At 36.2% G+C, this 21531-nt stretch overlaps 1 protein-coding gene across 8 annotated transcripts in view; it reads left to right on the top strand.

The window, feature by feature from the left end:
- Positions 1-21531, top strand: part of amph (amphiphysin) — a 111086-nt gene that overhangs the window by 82296 nt on the left and 7259 nt on the right. For 3 of the 8 annotated variants that reach the window (XM_015354454.2, XM_015354458.2, XM_015354456.2), the window contains exons 12-22: positions 1341-1451; positions 2390-2413; positions 3270-3293; positions 3783-4157; positions 5767-5799; positions 8146-8205; positions 10090-10203; positions 14402-14461; positions 18181-18228; positions 18941-18994; positions 20135-20176. In XM_015354454.2, coding sequence (XP_015209940.2) covers positions 1341-1451; positions 2390-2413; positions 3270-3293; positions 3783-4157; positions 5767-5799; positions 8146-8205; positions 10090-10203; positions 14402-14461; positions 18181-18228; positions 18941-18994; positions 20135-20176 — 945 coding nt within the window. The remainder of the gene's footprint in view (positions 1-1340; positions 1452-2389; positions 2414-3269; positions 3294-3782; positions 4158-5766; positions 5800-8145; positions 8206-10089; positions 10204-14401; positions 14462-18180; positions 18229-18940; positions 18995-20134; positions 20177-21531) is intronic. The other 5 variants (XM_015354457.2, XM_015354459.2, XM_015354462.2 and 2 more) reach the window with 5 other exon arrangements.

Genomic DNA, 21531 nt, shown 5'->3' with positions numbered 1-21531 from the left:
TATCTGGGCAACATTAGTCTTTAAACCAGGAACCCCCAATTCGTTGTTCGTTGTGAACTTTAGAGTATAACGAATGTTAAAGGAATAAAAATTGTATCCATCTTCTCCTTCTAGACAGGGGTAATGTGAGCTCAGACAGTGTATGTATTATATACAGTTTCCTGTTTTACTATTTTCATTTGTGTTATTGTTTTTAGTTTTTTGTTTAATGGCTTTTAGAATTAATGAATGTGAGGAGATAAAAGAATCAAATAAGAAGATCATTATCCTTGTTTTGAAGGCAAGGCTCTGGGGGCATAAATCCTAAGATTTGCCCTGTTACTGCAGCGATTCAAAGAGCGACCCAGCATGATGATGAATGTAAGATCAAAATTACATTTGATGACAGTGTCAATTAACGCTCCCCCCCCCACTAGGACAAAAAATAGCACAAAGGATAATTTGGACGTTTGAATTCTTGAAAGAGCAGCAGGCCTGTGTGGTATTTGACGTGATAGCTGTCTCTTGAAAGGCACTCTGAAAACAGTAAGGTGCTTTATGAGCGAGGTTTGGGCACGTATCTGGAAATGCAGTGCCTGTTACTTCTCTGACAACTTACATTGCTGCTAAGGTTTAACAGGTTATTAGAGCCTCTGAGACAAGTTGCCTTTTGATCAGACATGAAAAGAACAAGCTCCAGAGCAGCTTTTATGTCCCCATGAGTCATCCTTTTCTTTAAGCGCTCCTTTAGTTCGGAGTCAGTCTTTATGCTTTTACACATCTTTCAGAAAAACTCTCCTCCCCAGCCTGTATTTAGAACTAATGGGAATTAAAAAAAATGCAAACCCCAACTCAGCTAAATATGTATCATTTTGGAGACACAGGCAAATATAAGTTTGTGTATTTGTATACACTAACTACTATATATACTGTAAGGCTTATAGTTTAGTATGGTGTTTGTGTATACAAACAAATCTTTATTTTAGTAGGCTGCCCTTTATATTAAATCACCTCAGCTTGTTGTAAATAAATTAAACAACTCAGTCACAAACAGAAAAGGCATTGGTCAACTGAAATGTTAAAAATCATTAAAATATACTGTACAAAAAGCTGAAGAATTCGAGGGAACCACAATTCTGTTACACCACATGTTTTTGCCAAGTTGTTTTAACACTGATATTCTTTTTGCTTAGCTTCCTCATCTTCATTGTTTTTTAAAAGTTATTTGTAAGGGGATACATGTTTTAAACAGTTCACCAGCTAGGAAAGAAGTATTTTTTTTAATTAGTTTTACGTTCATTTCTTCCAGCAAACAGAGAGAGGAAATCAGATCAATTGTCTAATTTTATTTTCCCTGGTAGAACGTAGCGCCAGAGCCTGTGAAGGAGGAATCTCTGCTAGATCTGGACTTCGACCCATTCAAACCAGACTCAACAACACCAGTTGGAAGGATGCAGTCTGCCATCTCAGAGGTACTTTCTTTATGGTTTAGAAGCATTTAGAATGCACACAGAGAAATGAAACTATTTAGTTAAACTTGTTCATGTGTTTGTGCATTCATGTCCCCTTACTGATCAGAGGAAAGCCAACTACCTTGACTTTACATTAAAAGCAGTAAATATACCACATCCAAATTACAGCATTTACCACCATTTAAAATAAATCATATAAACATATTTTAATGAATAACAAGTAAAGGTTTATTCCATGCTGAAAAGAGAAGAAAAGAAACACAACCTGTCACACCCGAAGAAGGCTCCATAGCCCAAACGTTGTGTTTTTTTCCATTTTCAGCATGAAATAAACCTTTACCTGTTCCTTTGCAGCTTCAGCATGTTGACACAGCTACCTGCTTGAAATATTTTAATGAGTATTGCTTTCAGTTCATATATCAGTTTCATGGTTTAAAGGCAGTGAGCATTCTTTTCTTGCTAAAGGACTGACAAGTAGAAAAACAGTTAAGCTCTTACAGGTACAGTAGTCATCTGTTAATTTAAGTATGCTGAGGCTGGAATTGAAAAAAAAAGAATAAAACATGTTTACATGAAAACAAAACAACATCAAAAGCAACAGTGGATAACTGCAGATTAAAATCACAGTACTTGATGGCTTTTTTGTTCTAGGCAAAGTCTTCTCCTCCCGTTTTGTGAAAACATTTGCAATTTGTGATTGATCTGGTTTAATTTCATTACCACAAATGTGAAGAAATCCTCAGACAAGAGTCATGAAAAAATAATAATGATGCATGTTGCTATTTTATGACAAGACAAATTATTGAGCTCTTTGTTTTCTAAGTAAGAATTGGAAACAAACTGTAATCGTTATCCAACAGAGGAATACAAGTGAGATGTATTAAGTAGCCTGTTATTGCCTACATACTGTAAATTACTCATGTTGTTCTGTTTTGTAGACATTACCATGGGATTTGTGGACGGTAAGGTTTTGTTTTCATGACTTTTTAATGTTTTGATTGGTCTAGTCCTAATAAATGTAGTACACTATTCTAGTTTTTGTTGTTGCTATAAACATAATACACGAACTTGCCTGATTTTCCAATGCAAGCAAGTCTGAATAGGGGATGATTGTAAAAATGAAATGACTTGCAGTTTGCATTGCACATATAATGTTAAATGTGTTAAAGGAAGGAGTAATCGTCCTTCTTTGATCCCAAGATGGAATGATAAAAAGCTAAAAATAAAGGTTTTCAATGTTTTCTGTAGTCTGTAGATTTCAACTTTCAAATCAAAAGTAGGGTGCACATCAAATCCTATAGGTTACCATGTTTCTTACAAGCTTGATGAAGCAAGGAAAGTGCTTCGCAGGTATGAAGGGGTTTTGTTTTAGCTTTGTCTCTGCAACTAGAGTTAACTACTGTAGGTCAGGTTTGTTTGAACGCAAGTTAAAACACAGGAAATATGCTTTTATCCACGTGACTGAATAATTGGAAACAACATTATATAAATTATGAGAATAATTATTTGCATCTCTTTGGGATAGCACTTTTATCCCAAACGATTCCTTATTTAATGCTCAATTGTCACAATTTATCATTTCTAATTGTTTTTCTGTACATACAATACAATACTGCCAAAGTCTTTATGCCCATTAACATACACTGATATTGCTGAATGGTATTATGTTTCTAATTCAGAGCTAATGTTTGACTTCTGTCTTGTTAAGCTCACTAAAGGCATGGCATAATGAAGTGTAGTACAGTAGGATGCAAAGCAAATGCTAAGATTTATCTGCTTATGAAATTGTTACAAACCCATCTATTTGTTTATTTTTAGGCAAGTTCGGGTCCTCCCCAACCTGTAAGTAGTCATTATAAAAAGAATTAGTTCTGACCATAGACATTGTTATTTTGTAAAATTTAATGAATTTCAATTATATAATTCTGCTCGAGTTTATATTAACTTATTAACTTTATATTAATATTACAAAAACTTGAAGGACATGGAAATTGGTGTCAGCTGAACAGCGGAATTTAGATATCATGATTAGATGATTCAAACAAGACTTTTGCTTTGCTACAGTATACATACAGTAATATTAGTTCATAGAAACATTTTTTACACAATTGTTCTGCTCATAAAAATGTGCGCGTCATCTTATTCAGTGTCCTTTGCTTCCAAGTGGATGTCATTGGCTATGCTTTAGACATTTCCAATATATTTAAACAATTATATATCATGCTTTGTCCTTTTTTGTTTCTTTTTAAATTTATCTGATCAATTTTTGGATTTCTTTCTCATTTTAAATGGCTTTCTGTTCTTTCTTTACTTTGTCTTGCTGATCCAAAGCCTGACTCTTCAAAAAGTCTTTCTCTCTGTAACCTCGCTATGGATGACAGTGCTCAAGGTCACAATGCAGAAGACATTACCCGGTCACATTCGGACCAGGGTTCGAGCAGCAGCTTTGCCACAAACTGGGCCACAGAGTTTAGTGTTCCAAGTGATGGAGGGGTGGCCTCCCTGGAGTATGGAGAATCCGAGCTGCCTCCTCCACTTCCATCTTCCCAGGGGGAGCAAGAGTCCATGGAAGATGTTAGCCAGTTATTTACACACTCTGGGGAGGCTGTAGAGGGCCAGGGAGAGAAAGGGCATGCCTGGCCACCAGCGGACAGCTGGGAAGAGGCAACCCAGGAGGAGAAGGAGGGAGATGCTGCAGGAGCGGAGGTTAGGAGCTGGGAAACCACTGAGTGTCCAGATCCGAACCTAGACTGTGTTCCCTGTGCTGTAGGTCATGGCTTGACGGACACCAAGGGGGCTGAGGCTAGTGGTGTTGAGCAGACTTGTACCGAATCTCTTAGGCAGAGTTGGGATGGCAGTGAGCTCAAGATGCCAGGGATTATATTTACCAATGAATATGGGCAGGAGATAGAGGACATCACTCTGGAGAGTGAGGCAGGACTCAGGCTAGTTCAGGGCTTCAACAGCACTGACACACAATACACCTATGAGTTTGGGTTATCAGGGCACGATCCTATAGGTGGGCTAGGACCTGATTATGAGACAGCAGGAGACTGGACTAGTGAAGAGCAGACTACGCAATGGGAATGTGACACTACCGAACCTCCAGCTGTAGAAGACATTGACACACTGACAGAAGGGGAAGCAGAGAGGCACAGTCCAGAAAATGTTGTGGAGGAGACCTCAGAAAACCAGGGTAGCACAAGCCAAGCTGAACCCATCCTTATGGAGCCTGAGAACCAGGACAGCAATGCAGCAGGTAGCATTGGTTTTCTAACTGCGTCTACAAGGAGAGATTTGGAAGAACAGAAAGAAACTCCCTTGTCCAGTGGGTCTACGTTTGAGGATGTGTCCAGTGTCACTGTACCTATGGAGAAATGTTCGAGCTTACATGATCCCTTTGAAAATGAGAGTTTAGCTGAGCCCTTTAAAGACGATGCCACCTGCCAGCCAGATGCACTTCACATGCAGGACAGTGACAACAGGTTGGATAGTAGTCATGTGGCCGAAATTGTTCATGATCCGTTCACGGAAAATTCAGAAGGGTGGGTATCAGACCCCTGGGCTGCTAATAAGAACCCAATATGGCCAGAAAACTGGGAACCCACGGTAAGCAATGAGGACTGGGGCTTCCCCAGCCCCTCTGAAAGTCAAGCCAATGGCTTTGAACAGTGGCCATCATTCCCTGACACATCTGCTGATAAAGAAGGCACCAGCAGCAACCCCTGGCAAGAGATTAGCGACAGCAGTGGCTTTTGGTCCACTGATGGGCTGGGGGACACTGGCACTAGCTGGGGAGATGCTGACCAGAAAGAGGACTTTCTCGCAACACAAAGTGCAAATGCTGAGAAAGAAGGTAACTTCTCAGGTGAGCCGGGTAAAGACCGGTCCAAGGCGCCAGGTCTCTTTGAAACTGAGAACTCCAGGAATGCTAGCATCGAGAGCTCGTCCAGCCATAAAGATAATGAAACCAACAGCTCTGACTTGTCAGAAGATGAGGTTGCAAACCGGAGATTCGGATTGTTATACCAAGAAATAGATGCTGAGAAGGAAGAGGTACTTAATTTTCTACCCGTGCGTAGCGTAGAATAGTTCAGAGCAACAGCCCCCTTCCCCAAGATGTGACACAGAACCGAGTGTTTCACAACATTCCTCCCTGATCTTTCCTACAGTATCCAGTCTCCTTTCCCGTATCTCTGCCTATTACGTTTTAAAAAAAAAGTCATAATCATTCACCATTACCATTGTTACACAATTCTATCTTATTTCCAAGTCATATAGAAATGTAATTTTCTTTCTTTCTGATTCAATATAGGTGTCCAACAATGCTTTTAACGGATTCTCCCAGGTAAAAAACACTCTGAAACGTTAATATGCTTCAGTTGTTAAGCTACAAATTACCAAATGCTGCCAAGCAGCAGAATACATGGATTTGACATAAGGAGACTCCAGTCCTTGGTGCTCATTCATGTTAAGACAGTCTGTTTTTACTTAATTCCTTCACACCTACTGGCTAGTACCAAAGAACAATCAAATGTTCATGTTTGGTGTTCTCTATTCTGAATTAAGTACCATATGGTCTTATAATTATTATACAAAAACATATTTTTCCTTCTACTAACATTACCCTAAAGTTTTCACTTATCAGAAGTGAACTTCATGAGTGATAATAACTAACAGAATTGTTATAAGACCATTATGACTTACGTTTTTATATATTTATGTACTGTATATATGACGTAGTGCCACAATGGATACCAAACATCTGTATGAAAATATATCTGAAATATATCTGAAGCTGGTGATTTAGTGCAGAAATATTTTGATCCTGAGAGACCTGCATTTATTAAGAATGACTGTGCTACTGATGTCTTGGAAATAGTAGTGAAAGAGGGTGTCAAATGTATTTATTTATGTAGGAAAAAACAATTGTGTAACAAAATCAATGGCTGCTTCTGATTGTTTATCAGGATCTTTCATGTGGAAGTCTCCCTTGTACTATCATCACAGTCCAACATTTCTGAAAGATTCACACAAACATGGATATGTATTTGACTTCCTATTGACCTTAAAGGGCAAAATACAATCCATCACACACAGCAGTCATTGCTAGACATATGTGTAAGCATATGTGCCAAGAGACATTCCATATCCTTAAACATATTTAACACGCAAGGATAAATGTAAAGAATTACAGTATGCCGTTTATTTCTGAATTATGGTGACAATGTAAAACCACTGACATAAAAAGATTATTGTTTGAAATATAGCTGAAAAGAAGAGTATGAGACGCATTTTGGTCATCTCAGGGCAGCATTCAGGAGTCTTCTTCTTTTGGTAATCTTTTTAATTTGTTACATAACATTAAACGTCACTACAAGACAGAAGAGTGTCTCTGCAACATGTACGACCTGCTTATACAGTACAATGCAATGTTCTTGTTATTTATTTTGTGTCTTGTTAGTTTTCGCAGAGGATCTAAAGAGTCCCTATTATTGGCGTGAAATTTCAAGAGTGCATTGTCTTTACCCCCCTCCCCTCAGGAAACATACTCTTTCTGGAGTTAAAATACATTCTCTAATTAAAATATTAATGATGAACTGGTACAACCTGCAGTTCAGTCCATCACGATATTACCCTCATCACACAATCATCAGAAGGCTAGAGGGATGAGAAGGAAGTCACCTAGAAATGTTTGAGAACTGCAAAGATTAGCCTGCATGTCATGCCGTGTTCATACCTATTTTTTAGTGAAGGTTCCTAATATTGTGGCCTAGGACTATACCAATGACATGGCTTGGTGGTATGGAGGTTATCATTTCTGGCTCACAGCTCCAGGGTCCTGGGTCAGATTCTGGGACCTAAGGGTCAGTCTTACATGTTCTACAGTACCTGCATAAATTTTGCCAGCTGTTCTGGTTTCATCCTGTTTCCCAAAGACATACAACTTAAGTCTGATGATTTAGGATTAGATTAGTTTAGACTAATTGTCTGCTGTGGGGTGTTTCTACCCATGAGAGATTAGGATGTACTGTAAGACTTCAGATTTAGAGTATAACTAGTATTACTGGGATCAGTTTTATATGTGGCACCTACTGTTTGGACGTGTTATAGTAGAAGAAAAAACAGCCAAAATATTCCTCCAGCATTTTATTGAGGCCTTTCCGTTACTACAGAATTAGCCACAGGGCATGAACTTCATCTTAAATGCCTTAGAACAGCTAATAATCCTGCTTCCACACTGAAAACAAATTAATGGCAAAGAAGTAATTTCAGCAACGCTTGAAAGGGCTTCTGACATTTACAACTCAATATGCAGTGGTGCTCTGCAAGCTTAATAAAAGAAACTTAGACACTAATTAAAATGCGCTGGGGAATTTATTCTAATATCTAGGGACAGTGAGAGGTCTGCCTTGACTTTTACAATAATTACTCACCTAATAAGCCACAAAACACAACAGATGGGCATGCATTGTTTTTTTTTACACCACAAACACATTCAATATCTTTGATTGTATATAGTGTTACCTAGGGCTTATTCAAATAACAATTGAAGTGGATTCCTCAGCTGCACTTTAAACTACTTAGACAACCTCATAGTCATAATAATTATGAATGCATGAATCTTGTATTGCTAGGATGATGTTTGTGACGCAATCTTGTTTTTGTTTAAATTCTCTCTCTCACGACTAAGCTGGACACTGGGGTTTCCGTGTTTACCTCTGATTCCAACCAGAGTGTTTTTGATGCAATGGTGAGTCACCCATTTCTGTGCTGGAAATTAAAAAAAAAAATTCTTAATGCTTAAAAGTGCTTGATCTGAACTAAAAGATATTTTGTAACCCCGCCTGTAATAAGTAATGAATTTTAAAATGTTTACATATTTATTACTACTTTTGTATGTGTTGTATGTGTATCAGGTACTGTATGCCTGATTTTTGAGGAACATTTTATTAATTACTTTTTCTTCATTGTTTTCTGATGTGGGTTTCTAACATTAAAAAAAAGAGATGGGTCAAAGGCATTCAGACTGATTGAGAGACTTGAGGACATGAGCAGAGACTGCATCTGGTCATGTTACTTCTCAGAGATTCAAAACAGTAGCTTTAAAAGGAATCAAAGGATAATTCGCCCACAGTTCATCAAGCTTTCAGTTCCAAGTTTATTTTATTGCTCTAGATCAGGAATCTCCTGGTTTTGTAGATCCCTACTAAATCACCAATTTCTAAAATGAGTAAATTGTAAGTACTGTACTCTTCAGCCCTCAAAGACCTGAGTTCACTTAATTGAACATTTTACTTGTTTGATGCATCAGTAGCTTACAAGTGTTGTTCAACATGTGAAACTATGAGATCTATGACTATAAGAGAACTTTAAAACTACCTGGATTGGAACTCATCAAGACCGGGGTTGCTCTAGGGAAAAATATACATGGACTGAGCAAGTGTATCAGACTGTCTTGTGAGGGTAGTAATAGTTTCATAATGTTACCCTGGTCATAATTCCAGTCTGAATGGATCTTTAAAGATTTAGTAGAGGCTTCTTTGAGTAAGTATGTTTGGCACTTCCTGGGTAAAAAGAAATATTGCTGTAGGTGAAGTTTATTTTTAAAGTACATTATCATAACGTAAAGTACATGGCTTGCTGGGATTGGCTTCAGGTCCTCTGTGACCCTTTATTAGATAAAGAGGTTATAGATAAAGGGGATGGATGGGTATAAATATGGCTCAGTATATTTGCAGTGATACGTATGTCATTATATTAAGAAGATGACTAAATTTCAGGTATTTACTATATTTGTGGTTTTACAATGACAATAGTCTTACAGATGTCAAACCTAGACTCGTAACAAAATGTGTTTTAATTCTGATTTGCATTTTTTATTGCTTACTGGATATTGCTTATACACCTTCTGGAACTTTTGACTAATTTTTTTAACAATTCAATTAACATGGTCAATGAAAATTGTTCCTTTGCCTTATTTTTCATAAATATACAGTACAAGTTCTTTATTTTTTGTCAAAAATATACTGTATAAAAGCATACAGAACACAAACAACACCCAATCATAAGCAATTGACCTTCCCCTATATAGGAAAATTGATATTCCTGAATTTTAAACCTAAATAATATTTAGTTTTTCCTAGTTTATTATCTGTACATTTTACAGAGTTTTTACATGTTGTTAGCATTTCAGTGTATTTTCTATATGTTTTTGACTCGGTATTTCATTGAAAGCTGTAACACAAACAATTCACCAAAGTGGCAGAAATGTCATTGTTTATATGCCTATAGCCTTTGTTGGTAGAAACAGTAAACATATGTTTTTTATGCATACATGCTGTATACTTTCTTGATAGTTTTCCGGTTTGATAATGCTTCCGTTTTTGGTAAAATAATTTGTGAAGGATGTGTCTGTGCATGGGTGTTTGTACAGTATATCACATACAGCTTTTTTCCCCACAAAATACATTATTTCATTCTGTCACAGAGTGCTTCTTATGAACTCTTCAGAACATACAAGAGACCTCATATAAAGCCTGGTGTTTTAGGTGTGGCTACACTAGTATTAGGCTGAGAGGAGTTGTGTGTGTGTGGCGTGTTTAATGGTGTTCTTCCATCCCTGTCTTCTAAAAAGCCTGCAGCTGAGGCTGCTGCCCCTGCTGTGGACACTGTGGCCCCAGAGCCCGTCCCCGAGCCCAGTCAGGAGCCTCTCCCTGCTGAGCTCGCTGAGCCAGCGGAGAAGGCAGCGGTGAGTCTCAAAGCTCATCGGAATCATCATCATCATCGTATTTGCCAACGTGATAGTCATGCTCTTTGCTCCCCCCCCAGTGCCAGCTGCTACCCCCTCCCTTTCATTCATTCATTCATTCATCCATTCACAGCTTTGGGTATGTTTGTGTTTGCTTCAGGCATTGCGGTCTGCCTTCAGGTTTTGAGCCATCTGCTAAGGAATGTTGCCCTGCCAAGTGTGAAAATAAGCACTTCATTATTTTTGTTTTATCACATTTTTCTGTGATACATTTAAAAACTTCTACTCTTCGTAGCATCGTCTTTAACAATGGTTCTTTTTTTCTTTGCCCATGGCTATCTAGACAAGCTTTATCTTGCAGTTTTGCACAGAAGAAAAAAAAGCATGTTTAATTAGATTTCGTTCCCCATTATAAAATGCTGATAACGTTTTATCAAAAAGTAACACTCCACAGACAGCCTTCAGACAGGCAGATCTTATACAGGAGATAACTTAATAACAACCCCTGTCCATTCAGCATCACTTAAAATAAGGAATAGCTTCAACTTGTAAGAAGTATGAACCTCTCTGTTGTTCTTCCGAAAGAATCTCCTGATAGAAAAGAGGAGATGATTTTAGGTGAATGCTGAACCTTTCAGTCTGACAGTATCTTCAATATCTTTATTCATTTTTCTGTCTCCAGTTTATGTTCATTTTGGATTAAAGAAACAAAGGAAATAAGGACAGGAGAAGGGAGCCATTTCAAATAGCCAGTTGGATTCATAATTCTTACTGACAATTTTTAAAATGTTTTCTTTTACTGTAACAGTATGCCTTTCCTGTGACAATAGCAAAGACCACATGATGACTTTTCTTGTGCACTTGATAATTCACAGTTACTGTAGGTCATCATTTAAGTGCTAAGTAAAAACTGTAGTTAAAGCTCAAAATTAGACTTTAACCTTTCAAACTAAAAAAATTAAACTTTGAAACTGTGTTTAAATGAAAACTGTTTCTTGCAGTCAATTATTTTTTTCTCTTAAGAGCAGACTGCAGTCTGCAATCCTTTCTGAATGGATTTTAGAGATAATCAGAACCATTTAATGCTTGCCATTTTCCATAGCTTCCCCTTAGTACTTGGCTGCAGGTTAGAAACACTAAAAACAGCTGCAAATACTGTCCAATGGCACAGCTGAATCAATAATAAAAGATTGTGCGGAACTGGCGAAGGGATAATTACACACCAATCGTCACATCAAGCACCACAACCCTGCAGCAGTGTTGCGTTCTCCATTATGGCCCGTTTCCTCCAACTGTTGGCAATGAATTTTATCGTTGTGGCTGCCTCAAAGGATAAGATAAGGAATATTACATTACAGTAAGGCAGAGGTTCACCCCTGAGAAAGCAAAGATGTTTTTCAGTTACACTATTGTGTTGTTGTACACAATATAATCAACTCCATGATAAAATGGAGTTGAAGTACATTTGAAAAATAGGCTCAAAATGTATTTTGTATTGTGAGAGAACTGTGTATTATGTAAATCATAAGAAACTTTGCAAATGAGGAGAACATTTGACCTGTTTAGCTCATTAACTTGTGAGTGATTTATTGATCTTGAAGATCTCACCCAGATGCTTCTTGTTGTGAATGAACTTTAACTGGGGTATGTGGGTAGATTGCTCCAGGCTTTCATAAATCTTTGTGTGAAAATGTGCCAGAAAATGTCAGAAATGGAAAATAAAACATAATATTATGTATTTATTATGTAATATTTGTATTTTATGTTTAAGTTGAGTAATAAACATATTTTTTTATGAAATACTTTCCACCTGGGCACCCAGGTTGGGGGGTTGGGGACCAATTGCTACTTAAGCAATGTAAGTGGATATTTAACTAAGAGCTCGCAGTAAGCTTGTCAAAGGGATATAATAAAATGGTATTGAAAGAATGATAATATTTCGTCAGCAAGAAAACCATTTGACCACATCATAAGCAGAAATATAGGGGACTCAGCATGCAGACTGGACCCTAGAAATGGAATATCAGTAAGAACCAGAGATGAATGCCTCACTCAGTGGTGTACTTTTATTATAATGGGTAGAGTTCAAAGCTTATCTGAATGCTGACTCCTGGATAATCAGCCAAATGGAAGATTTGCTTGTCTGACTAAGGATTGGGTACTTCACTTTGGAATGAGGCCTAAAACGGTTGTTCTCTGTGGAAAAGTTTTTTTTGCAAAACCAATTGATGAATGACGCAATTTGGCCTTTGGGGAATAATCCATTAGGAGAAAAGCCACAGAAAATTAACTTTATCATTTAAAATGCACATTTCATTGACCTCCATGTCACAAAGACAAGAGTGAGTCACGACAAAGACAGTAGCATGATTATCCTTTTACAAACTTATTCTACTTCAGGCATTTTCAGAAAAGACTAAAAGTCAGTTACTATTAGTCATTACCATTCATTTGTATATTATTACAGTTTCTAACATTTTATCCTTTGCAGATATCAAAATGTAACGGTCTTTGAAATAATCCAATATTTGTATATGGATAAGCCAGCCTCTTCCAGACTAACTGTCTTCTTTATACAATATATTTAAAATGAACGGCAGTGGTGTACAATCTTTGCAAAATAAATTTCTTCCACACAGGTAATTGTTTTAAATCAAACTGGCAAAATGCACCAACAAATTAACCTGGCAGTCTGACCCAGCATGGTTTATTTTTATACCAATTGAAAGTTTAGTTTGACTGAATTTTTCTTTTTTCTGTGAGACAGATCTACAGATAATTTGTTGTGGTCTGAAACAGATTAGACAAATTTTTTTTCCCTCCAAGTTTCCATGGTTCCAACCCTGGCTACTTCAGTTACAGGATGTCACCTGGCTTTACTGGTTTGAGCAACTAAGATGTTTAAAGACAAAAGGACAAACACTTTGACAATAAAACAAAGTTTGTTCGCTTATCTCAAATGGGAAAATCGTCAACATTTGTAATACCTCTTTGAACCTAAGTACCTCAGGTGATAATTTATATCTGTTACAGTATATACAGTATATATCAATATAAAAAAGTAGTTATTCCATCAACACTAATGATTAAGCTTATGGCTGAAGTCTAAGTAGTGATCTATCAGAACTCTAACTGGTGATCTTTTAGAGCTGTCTGGATTACTTTAACATAATAAGAGCTTGTCAGCCTGTCATATCATGCTGGTCCTTCTCTGGTTGCTATGCATCTGAAGCTTTTGAGCCATTCTTTTTCATTTGAGATACTGTATATTAGCCCACAGCATCTCTGCAATATAAATGACGAATCTTTTGAGAAGCCCTTTTAACTATAGTCCTACACCAGCAAGAGACTGGTGCAAAACGAGCTCGCAGCAGCAAAATGCCCTAACTGTCCTTCACGGTTGCAAGCAATTTAAAACATCACAAGTGCATTCAAGAGATACATGAATGGATGTGTTTTAATTTCAGTAATATGTACTGTATGTTCACAATCCATACATACAGAAATGTTTGAAAATGTTGCTTTGCTGTCTTTGTTTCAGACAGTACAGTGAAAAATAATAATACTTTTTCTATAATGCTTAGTCTCGGATCATACTGTATATGAATCATGGCGGGTTTCAGAAAGAGTTATGGGGAAGGCTTAATAACTTGGTGTTGTTAAAAAGACCATACATACAGATCAAAACATGACTTGGGAAAAAGGCTATTTCTTATAATTTGCTGTCACACCAATGAAATTTTGAAACCTGGACTGAAAAAGTTTGGGAATCAGCTGTCCAGCATGCTGTGTAAATAAAAAATAAAATAAGACTTGAAATCCAAATGTTTTCTATTTGTCACAAAATCACACAGCACAAATCGAACCAAAATTGATTTTTGAAATATGAAATGAAAACCTCGTGCTTAAATAGCAGCAATGTGCAGTAGCACCGAAACTCACAATTTTCCTGGCATTCAGAAGACAAACCTGCTTTATATGTACTGTATAATGCTGCTCATCAGTTTCTGCCATAGTGCTCATAATGTATTGTCATCAGGGACCACACCTACCTGTAAGACACACTTAGTTTATTAACTAAACTAAGAATTCCACCCTGGACAGCAGTTTGCACTGCTGCAATAGATCTCCAGTGCTCTTCTGGTGCTGCCTGGGGAGCCCAATGTTAATGGTACCCTGTTGTTCCCTCCCTGTGAAGGATGTCACTGAGGCTGAAGTCAAAGAGTCTGCAGTGAGCTCTGATGTGCAGCCTGCTGAGGTATGTATAAGCAGCCATGGGCTTCCACCCAGTCAATAGTTCCATCATCACCATCTGTACTACAAAGATCACATCTGCTACCAACAGAAAAGGTCTTTCTGCTCTGATGTGCATGAGAGATGCATGTGATTAGGGACTTTGTGTATACAGTATGTACAGCATACAGTATGTATGCTTCTAAAGTATATGTAATTACATTGCATACTGTACATATATCTTTATGTTTTAGTGGTTTATTTCATAAATAGGTGAAATGGATGGTCTATGTCCACTTAGAATGGAACCACAGAGTATGAATTGAGCTCCATCATTCATTCAGCGTTAAAACCAGCAAGAGTTCATTAGCTTCTCTGTCTTTAGCACCAAGTAATGCAGGTGGAAAACAAGCACATACCTTTCACTGTATCATTGTCCACCTTGTCATTTTCATATACAAGTTTGCTTAACTTGGTGTGTAGATTTTAAATGGCCTGTGAAAGTTTGGTTTTTAGTGCAACTACTGTACATGTGCTAGTGTGCATGTTATGTGTGCAGATTTAATAGGAGCAGATTAAACATGGGGGTAAAATGCATGGTTTCCCCATGTTGAAAAATAAAAAAATATACATTACAATGTCTCAAATGAGGGCAATGCACACAACCTTTTTTTAATGCTATGAGCATTTGTTTTATGAGTGAAAACTGAAGATGGTAGAAAGGAATTCTTAATACTGGAAAAAACTTTTGAATCAATTTCAAACATAATAATTAATCTACAATGTGTTTTTAAAAAATAATCAGTCTATACAGTGAGAGTCGCTTCACTTCTGTCAAGAGTTCCACATCCTCTAATCATTATCATTATAAGAACATTACATGCATTTAATCTAAAAGTAATTTTATAAAATGGAAAAAGCACTTGTATATGTATTAGCAATTACCCATCGCCTCAAGACAACACAAAAATGTTAACAATAATTAGGATGTACTGTACTTGTTTCTGTACTGTGGGATTGGTGATGTACTGTGATGTTGAAAGTATTAATTTAGTGCTTTCTTCACTGCAAAATTGGACCAGTATGGAGTATATTAGCTGTGCAATTTCCTTCTGGTTTCTTCAGATTTTAGTGGATTAACATCATTTTGTACCTCAGCTCTGGTTGTCTACTTATGCAAACATGGTTTATTCACTTTCCTTTAAGTAATGAAGTCCCAAAGGTTTGTTTCATCACAAATTAAAAGTATACATTTGTTGGCATGCGATGTCCCTTTCTTTATTTAATTTAAATTATTTTTAATTTATTAGAATATATTTATACTGTGATTTATTTTTGTGGTACTTTGTGTGCTGTAATGGTTATACTTTTTTTTACTGAAGAAGTGATAGAATGTTAAAAGCCATAAGGTGCACTGTATTTATTTTTGAAATAGGTGATTTATTTCCCAAAATTGTTATTTTTGTATGTAAACCGAGAGGCAAAGTAATGACTGCACTGTTTTTTGAGGTCTGAGGTATTTCAAAACAAACACACATTATTTGTTAGCAGTCTCGTAGAAACTGTTAGCAGCCTTTTATTCAAAATTAAATACAGAGACATCTTTGAAATGTAAGGAGGTACAGTACATTATCTTCAACAGCTGCTTCAGCTTTTTCAGGGTAACACACTTTAAACTAGTGTGTTTCAGTGGAAAACTCCTGATAAAAACACTGCTACCTCCTTTCTATTCTGAGTTTAGAAATTACTGTAATTTGTAAGAATAATCATAGAGAGCCTCATACTTCATACTGTACATCCTGATGTCTCCACTGAAAACAGGTTTATCTATTCTGTATATAATTTGACCTTGTGTTGTAAAACTGGGATTTTTGTACAACAATATATATTTTTGCTGCTGTTGTTTTTTTTAAGTGTTCACATTTCACAGAAAGAAGACCAGAATCCTCTTTCTGGTCTATACTGTATTTGCCTTACAGTATAACGGTTCTACAGTTCTATGGAGTTTATTTGTTTTACTTTCACTGTTTACTTTAGAATTGCCAGAAGTACAGTATATTGACCTGAAGTTTGGTCTTTGTAAATTTACAAGCATTTTATATTCCCTCCAAGGACAGCGTACAAGATGTGTTAACTTTTCTCTGTAAATCTGCTGAACACACATCTACTGAATAGAATACTAGTATTTATAGCTTCAGTGTCACTTTTCTGACTATTTGGGAAGACTCCTTGTGGTTTCTTTGAGCATTTTAAAAAGTAAATTTTATAAAGTTGTTTAATGTGATGTATTAGTTGCTAGTACACATATGTACATATATAAACTAATATATAAACATACATATAACAAGATAATTTAAAATTACATTGTTATAAGAGGTCAGGTATGGCAAAACGTGTTTGTGAACCTCTTTATTCCTGGTATTATATTGCAGTTATTCATGTTGCATGTGTGGGTATGCCTCTATGATACCTTCATCCATATTTCTCTCCTTTTGTTAGTGTAAGATGTGTACTCTTGTCTTTCTTTTCATTTTTAAACAAACAATGGGGAACTTTGAAAGCTCTATCACTTCTCCTGTTAGTTGTGATAGCCAGGTTCCTATTACTTAGAAAAGTGGAAAAACCTAAACCAACAATTACACACACACACTGGAAATTTAATATGTTGTCACACCAACAACAGAGTTTTACCCTACAGAGTGTAATTAATTGCAGACTGATGGTTATGTCTGTGTCACAGATTTATAGTAAAAATATCCAAAATGTAATGTACTGTACATAAGAAGCATGTTTCTGCACATTTAATATAGGCAATGCACAGTACTGTATATGATTTCCAAAATAAGGCAGTTGTATATTTTGGGGCATAAACATTGGTGTTTTTTTAGTGAGTCATAGAGAATAATATATGGTGTAATACAGTTCACATGCTTGAATTATGGGTTGTGTCACTTATTTGTGTTCCTTAAGGGAAGAATGCTAACTCCTCTCACCCACTCCAGAGTTAAATAATAAAGTTAATACATTCCAGATTTTGAAATAAATTAGATCCTGTGTGGTGTAGATCAGTATGTACAATCCCTTTCCCTTCTGAAGTCTTAAGATTAAAATGAAGCCAGGGTCATAATGATAATGAACTCAGAACTTGTAGCTCATGTCCAAAGTCCAGGTACTTATAGCATATAGATCCAATGACTTCAATACAGTGTGGCCCTAACTGAGAACCTGAAACAGTGAATTCAGTCCAACAGCTGAGTGACATTATATTATAAGATGAGAAATACTTGCTGTGGATAACTCATTTGAATTTACCCATTGCCTAATATGCCACCAACCTCAACCTCTAAATTTACAAGGATCACATGGGGAAAAAACTCAATAAACCTTAGCTCACAGAAAAATAAAAAATGTTAGTATCCATATTAATTGCACAGCTACTATAGATTGGGCCTCACAATTAGTCATCAATTATCTGTAAATTAAAATGACAAGGTGGCAAATGTGTCTGCTATTTTTATTATTTAATTCAGCTAAACCAGAAGATAAACCTTTTATTTTCATCTTAAGAACTAAACAAAGAACAGTTGTGTTTTTAAAGTGCGAAGAGGCCATTACCAACAGAAAATTAGCCACTCCAGTTCCTTGTTTAGTGCCCTCAAGTCTTGAAATAATTCCTAACTTTCATGTGCTAACTCCAGTGTTTTAAAAGTGCAAATAATGATAGCCATGTTTCTTCACACTTAGATTTCAGCAGACGATGTTCAAAGTGATTCTCCTTCTGCAGTTGCTCCGGTAATTATTGCTTATGTCTGCCTGGCATAAGTAAAGCTGAAGCCATATACAGTACTCTACAAAAGAAAAGCTTATATGTGCTTCACATTTGTAGCAAAAAGAAAAATAACAGCAGAAAAATGTTGTCTCTTCTTTTCCTTTGCAAATATTTCTAATCTATGATATGAGATTAACTGTAGTGGTAATCACAGCTGTACAAATACCCGGATATAAAGTGATAGATACTGTATATCTACTGTACCACAATACTTATTATTTAAAAAACATAGCATAAAGCCAAACACTGTGCTGATGCAGATGTTCACAGTTATGAAAATGTTCTGCTTGTGCATATTGGATTGCAGGAATACAATATCAGATCCACACAGCAGGTGTCTGTATTCCATTTTATTGTGAAATGCGCTTAGTTTACATCAGACTTTCTTTTCAAAATAAGTGTATCAGTCCTTTACTTTTTCAAAAAATTTAAGAAGTCAAATATTGAAACACATGAAGGAAAGAAAGGAAATGAGGAACAAAAGAATCGTGCAATGAATCACCCTTGATGTTCAATTAAAGATTTTGCAGCTGTAGAAGATGTAATCTGTAATAGTTTTTTGGGGAAAGGAAAATTCTGTTTCTCATTTTTGGCATAGTTTTCCAGATCCCCACTGGGTTTAATTTTTTCATCTTTGACTGACTGACAGTCTGAATGACTTCTTTCTGCGTGTAGGAAACTGATACCACAGAAGATGCAGAAAAGGAATCTCCCCCAACACCAGCTGTGGTAATTATTACAAAGCTGCATTACAGATGAAATCACTGCCCTCCTGGCACTCCTTAAATGTGTTACTGGGCACAGTTATTGAGCTTTACAACACTTACATAGATTGGAAGCAAAATGATTGATTGCAAAAAAATGTGTGCTTTTGCATTCGCTTCTGTTAAGCAATAGTTTTTTTTTAATGTCACCAATTTTTCGTTTTTCTTTTGTCTTTCTACAAATCAGAACAGTAACGTTTTGACAAAGACGATGATGGATTTGGCACTAATTTTGACTTCCTTGTATTAATATATTTTTCTTATTCAGAAGAGAAAAAATGGTATAGAATTTGTGAAATGTCCTAGAATGTCTTACCCCAAACCAGAGTTAGACAACAGCATTGTTCCATCAGGACTTCTATCTACCTGCCAATCACAGATGACTTGACCCAGGTCTTGGTGGCAACAATTGTTTGGCAGGGTTTTCTAGTTTGAATCCTGCCACACAGATACAGGGATTTTGTTTTGTGTTCGTGAAAGATGAGCTGCAAAGGGCATCAAAATCACACAGGGTTGAGTTATCAAGAATTTAATAAAATAAAGTTCTTTAACTTTTCTTTCATTGTCTATACATGAACTTGCCCTCTTTTTTCACACTTAATGACACAGCTGTATAAGTTCTATGTTAGGGTGGGTAGCTGTGTCAGCATGCGTAGGCTGCAAAGGAACAAGTAATAGGTTTATTCAATGCTGAAAAAAAGAAGAGAGAAAAAACACAACGTTTCGACCGTGGAGCCTTCTTCAGGTGTGAGTTATGTTAAATACTGTACCTTAAATAAGCATGACAAAATATCCTTGTTTCTTTGGAAACAAGACATGAATGCAATGGTTAAAGCTTTGCGTATATACAGTATCATCATTGTGGGCTAAACGGCTGTTGCCTTCAATATGCTGTTTATTTATGGCAAATATAACAGACAATGTACTGTAACACTGTGTAATATAGTCACCCACTTCTGCATAACCTGTGGGGAGAACACAAACTAAGCCACTTGCACAAATCTTTCCTTTCCTGACTGCAGGTGCCTAGCAACCCACCAATGAGTTTGAAACCTGTCTGTTCACATCTGTTTCAATAACATTCTTCATATCTTGTTGTATATAGGCTTCAGCAATGGATGCAGAGTCTCTGAAAGAACAGGCTCCGGTAATTATTCTTAATTAACAAGAAAGGCCAAGCAGGGGCTGCATTTATTTTGTCTAAATCTTTTTTTTTCTTATAAGTGAAAGCCATCTTTGCTCAAAATAGAACAGAAAAAGCAGGATGACATTTGTTTCCAGGCATTGTTTATGCCTGCATAATATAACGCATATTTGTGAGATGCTTCTAAAGGAATTACATTGTCTATTGTAGTCTATTTACTACTATAAAAGCTACTGTTAGTAAATTTAATTGATAAATTGGTAGTAAACTTGGTAGAATTTGATACATACACAGCATGTTGCTGTGACCTATTGAACCCACATTTTTATTTTGTGGGATTTACAATGAACGTGTGGCTTAAATATACTGTAGATCCATATCATTATCAGAATACTGAGAGCGCAGAAAGGTTTTTTTCAACACTTTTAAGTTCTGGAAACAATATTTTCCTGCTGTAGAAATACTTGTCATAAAGTAATTCTACTTTTTCGTCATCCCATCACATCATCATCTTCAAGGGCTGTGCAAAAAACTTGTATTCTACTTCATAGGTATTTCAAAGTAGATATTAAGCCGACTGTACATATACTGCAAAATGTGTTTAATTCTTACTTTTATAGTCCCACACATTCACTGTGGGCTCTGTTTCTGTCATGGATGGCAATTTTAAAAATTCAAGCATCATGCATACTTTAGGAGGCTTTCTAGGTATTTTTAGTGTGTAAGATCATTATGTGCCTATATTTACAGAGTATACAGTATATGAATGCAATGCTTGTCTATATTTACACTATATAGAGAGAATATACAGTATATACTCTATATCAGTATTTTAAATTAATTAAAAAAGAATATATGATGAGATCTGTGAACTGATCAACAGTTAAATGATTCCAAATCAAAAATTGCAATCAGTAATAATGGAGATCTTTCAAAAAGCTTACATTGGAATAATTTTTAGCACATTGAAATAATGTATAGCTTTTGGCTGCTATGTAAAGGCAAAACTTTAACACATTAATGTGTGGAGGGCCTCTTTGAAACTGGAGGTTGGTAAGCTCTCATTGTACAGCTTTTTTGCGCTTTCCTGTCATTCATCTAGTCATTGTGTAAAATGAGAAATTACATTGCTAGGCTGTTTTTTAAATGTAATGTTTCCTCAAGATCAACCGCAGCTTTTCAATCATTCAGTGTATCCCCCTGATATTTTTTAACTTTTCAGACACTGTCCTCTGGTGCTGTTAACCCTCCATGATTCCTTATTTAATTGTCTTTAATATTTTCCATCACAGTATTATTGGTTATAGGACAGTGTATAATGATATTAAAATTTTAGAAAAACAGTAATGAAGGAATTT

This window comes from Lepisosteus oculatus, chromosome 6, assembly GCF_040954835.1.
Source record: "Lepisosteus oculatus isolate fLepOcu1 chromosome 6, fLepOcu1.hap2, whole genome shotgun sequence".
Lineage (NCBI taxonomy): Eukaryota > Metazoa > Chordata > Actinopteri > Semionotiformes > Lepisosteidae > Lepisosteus > Lepisosteus oculatus.
Note: the sequence above shows the minus strand (reverse complement) of the source record. Positions and strands in the feature narration are given on the sequence as shown.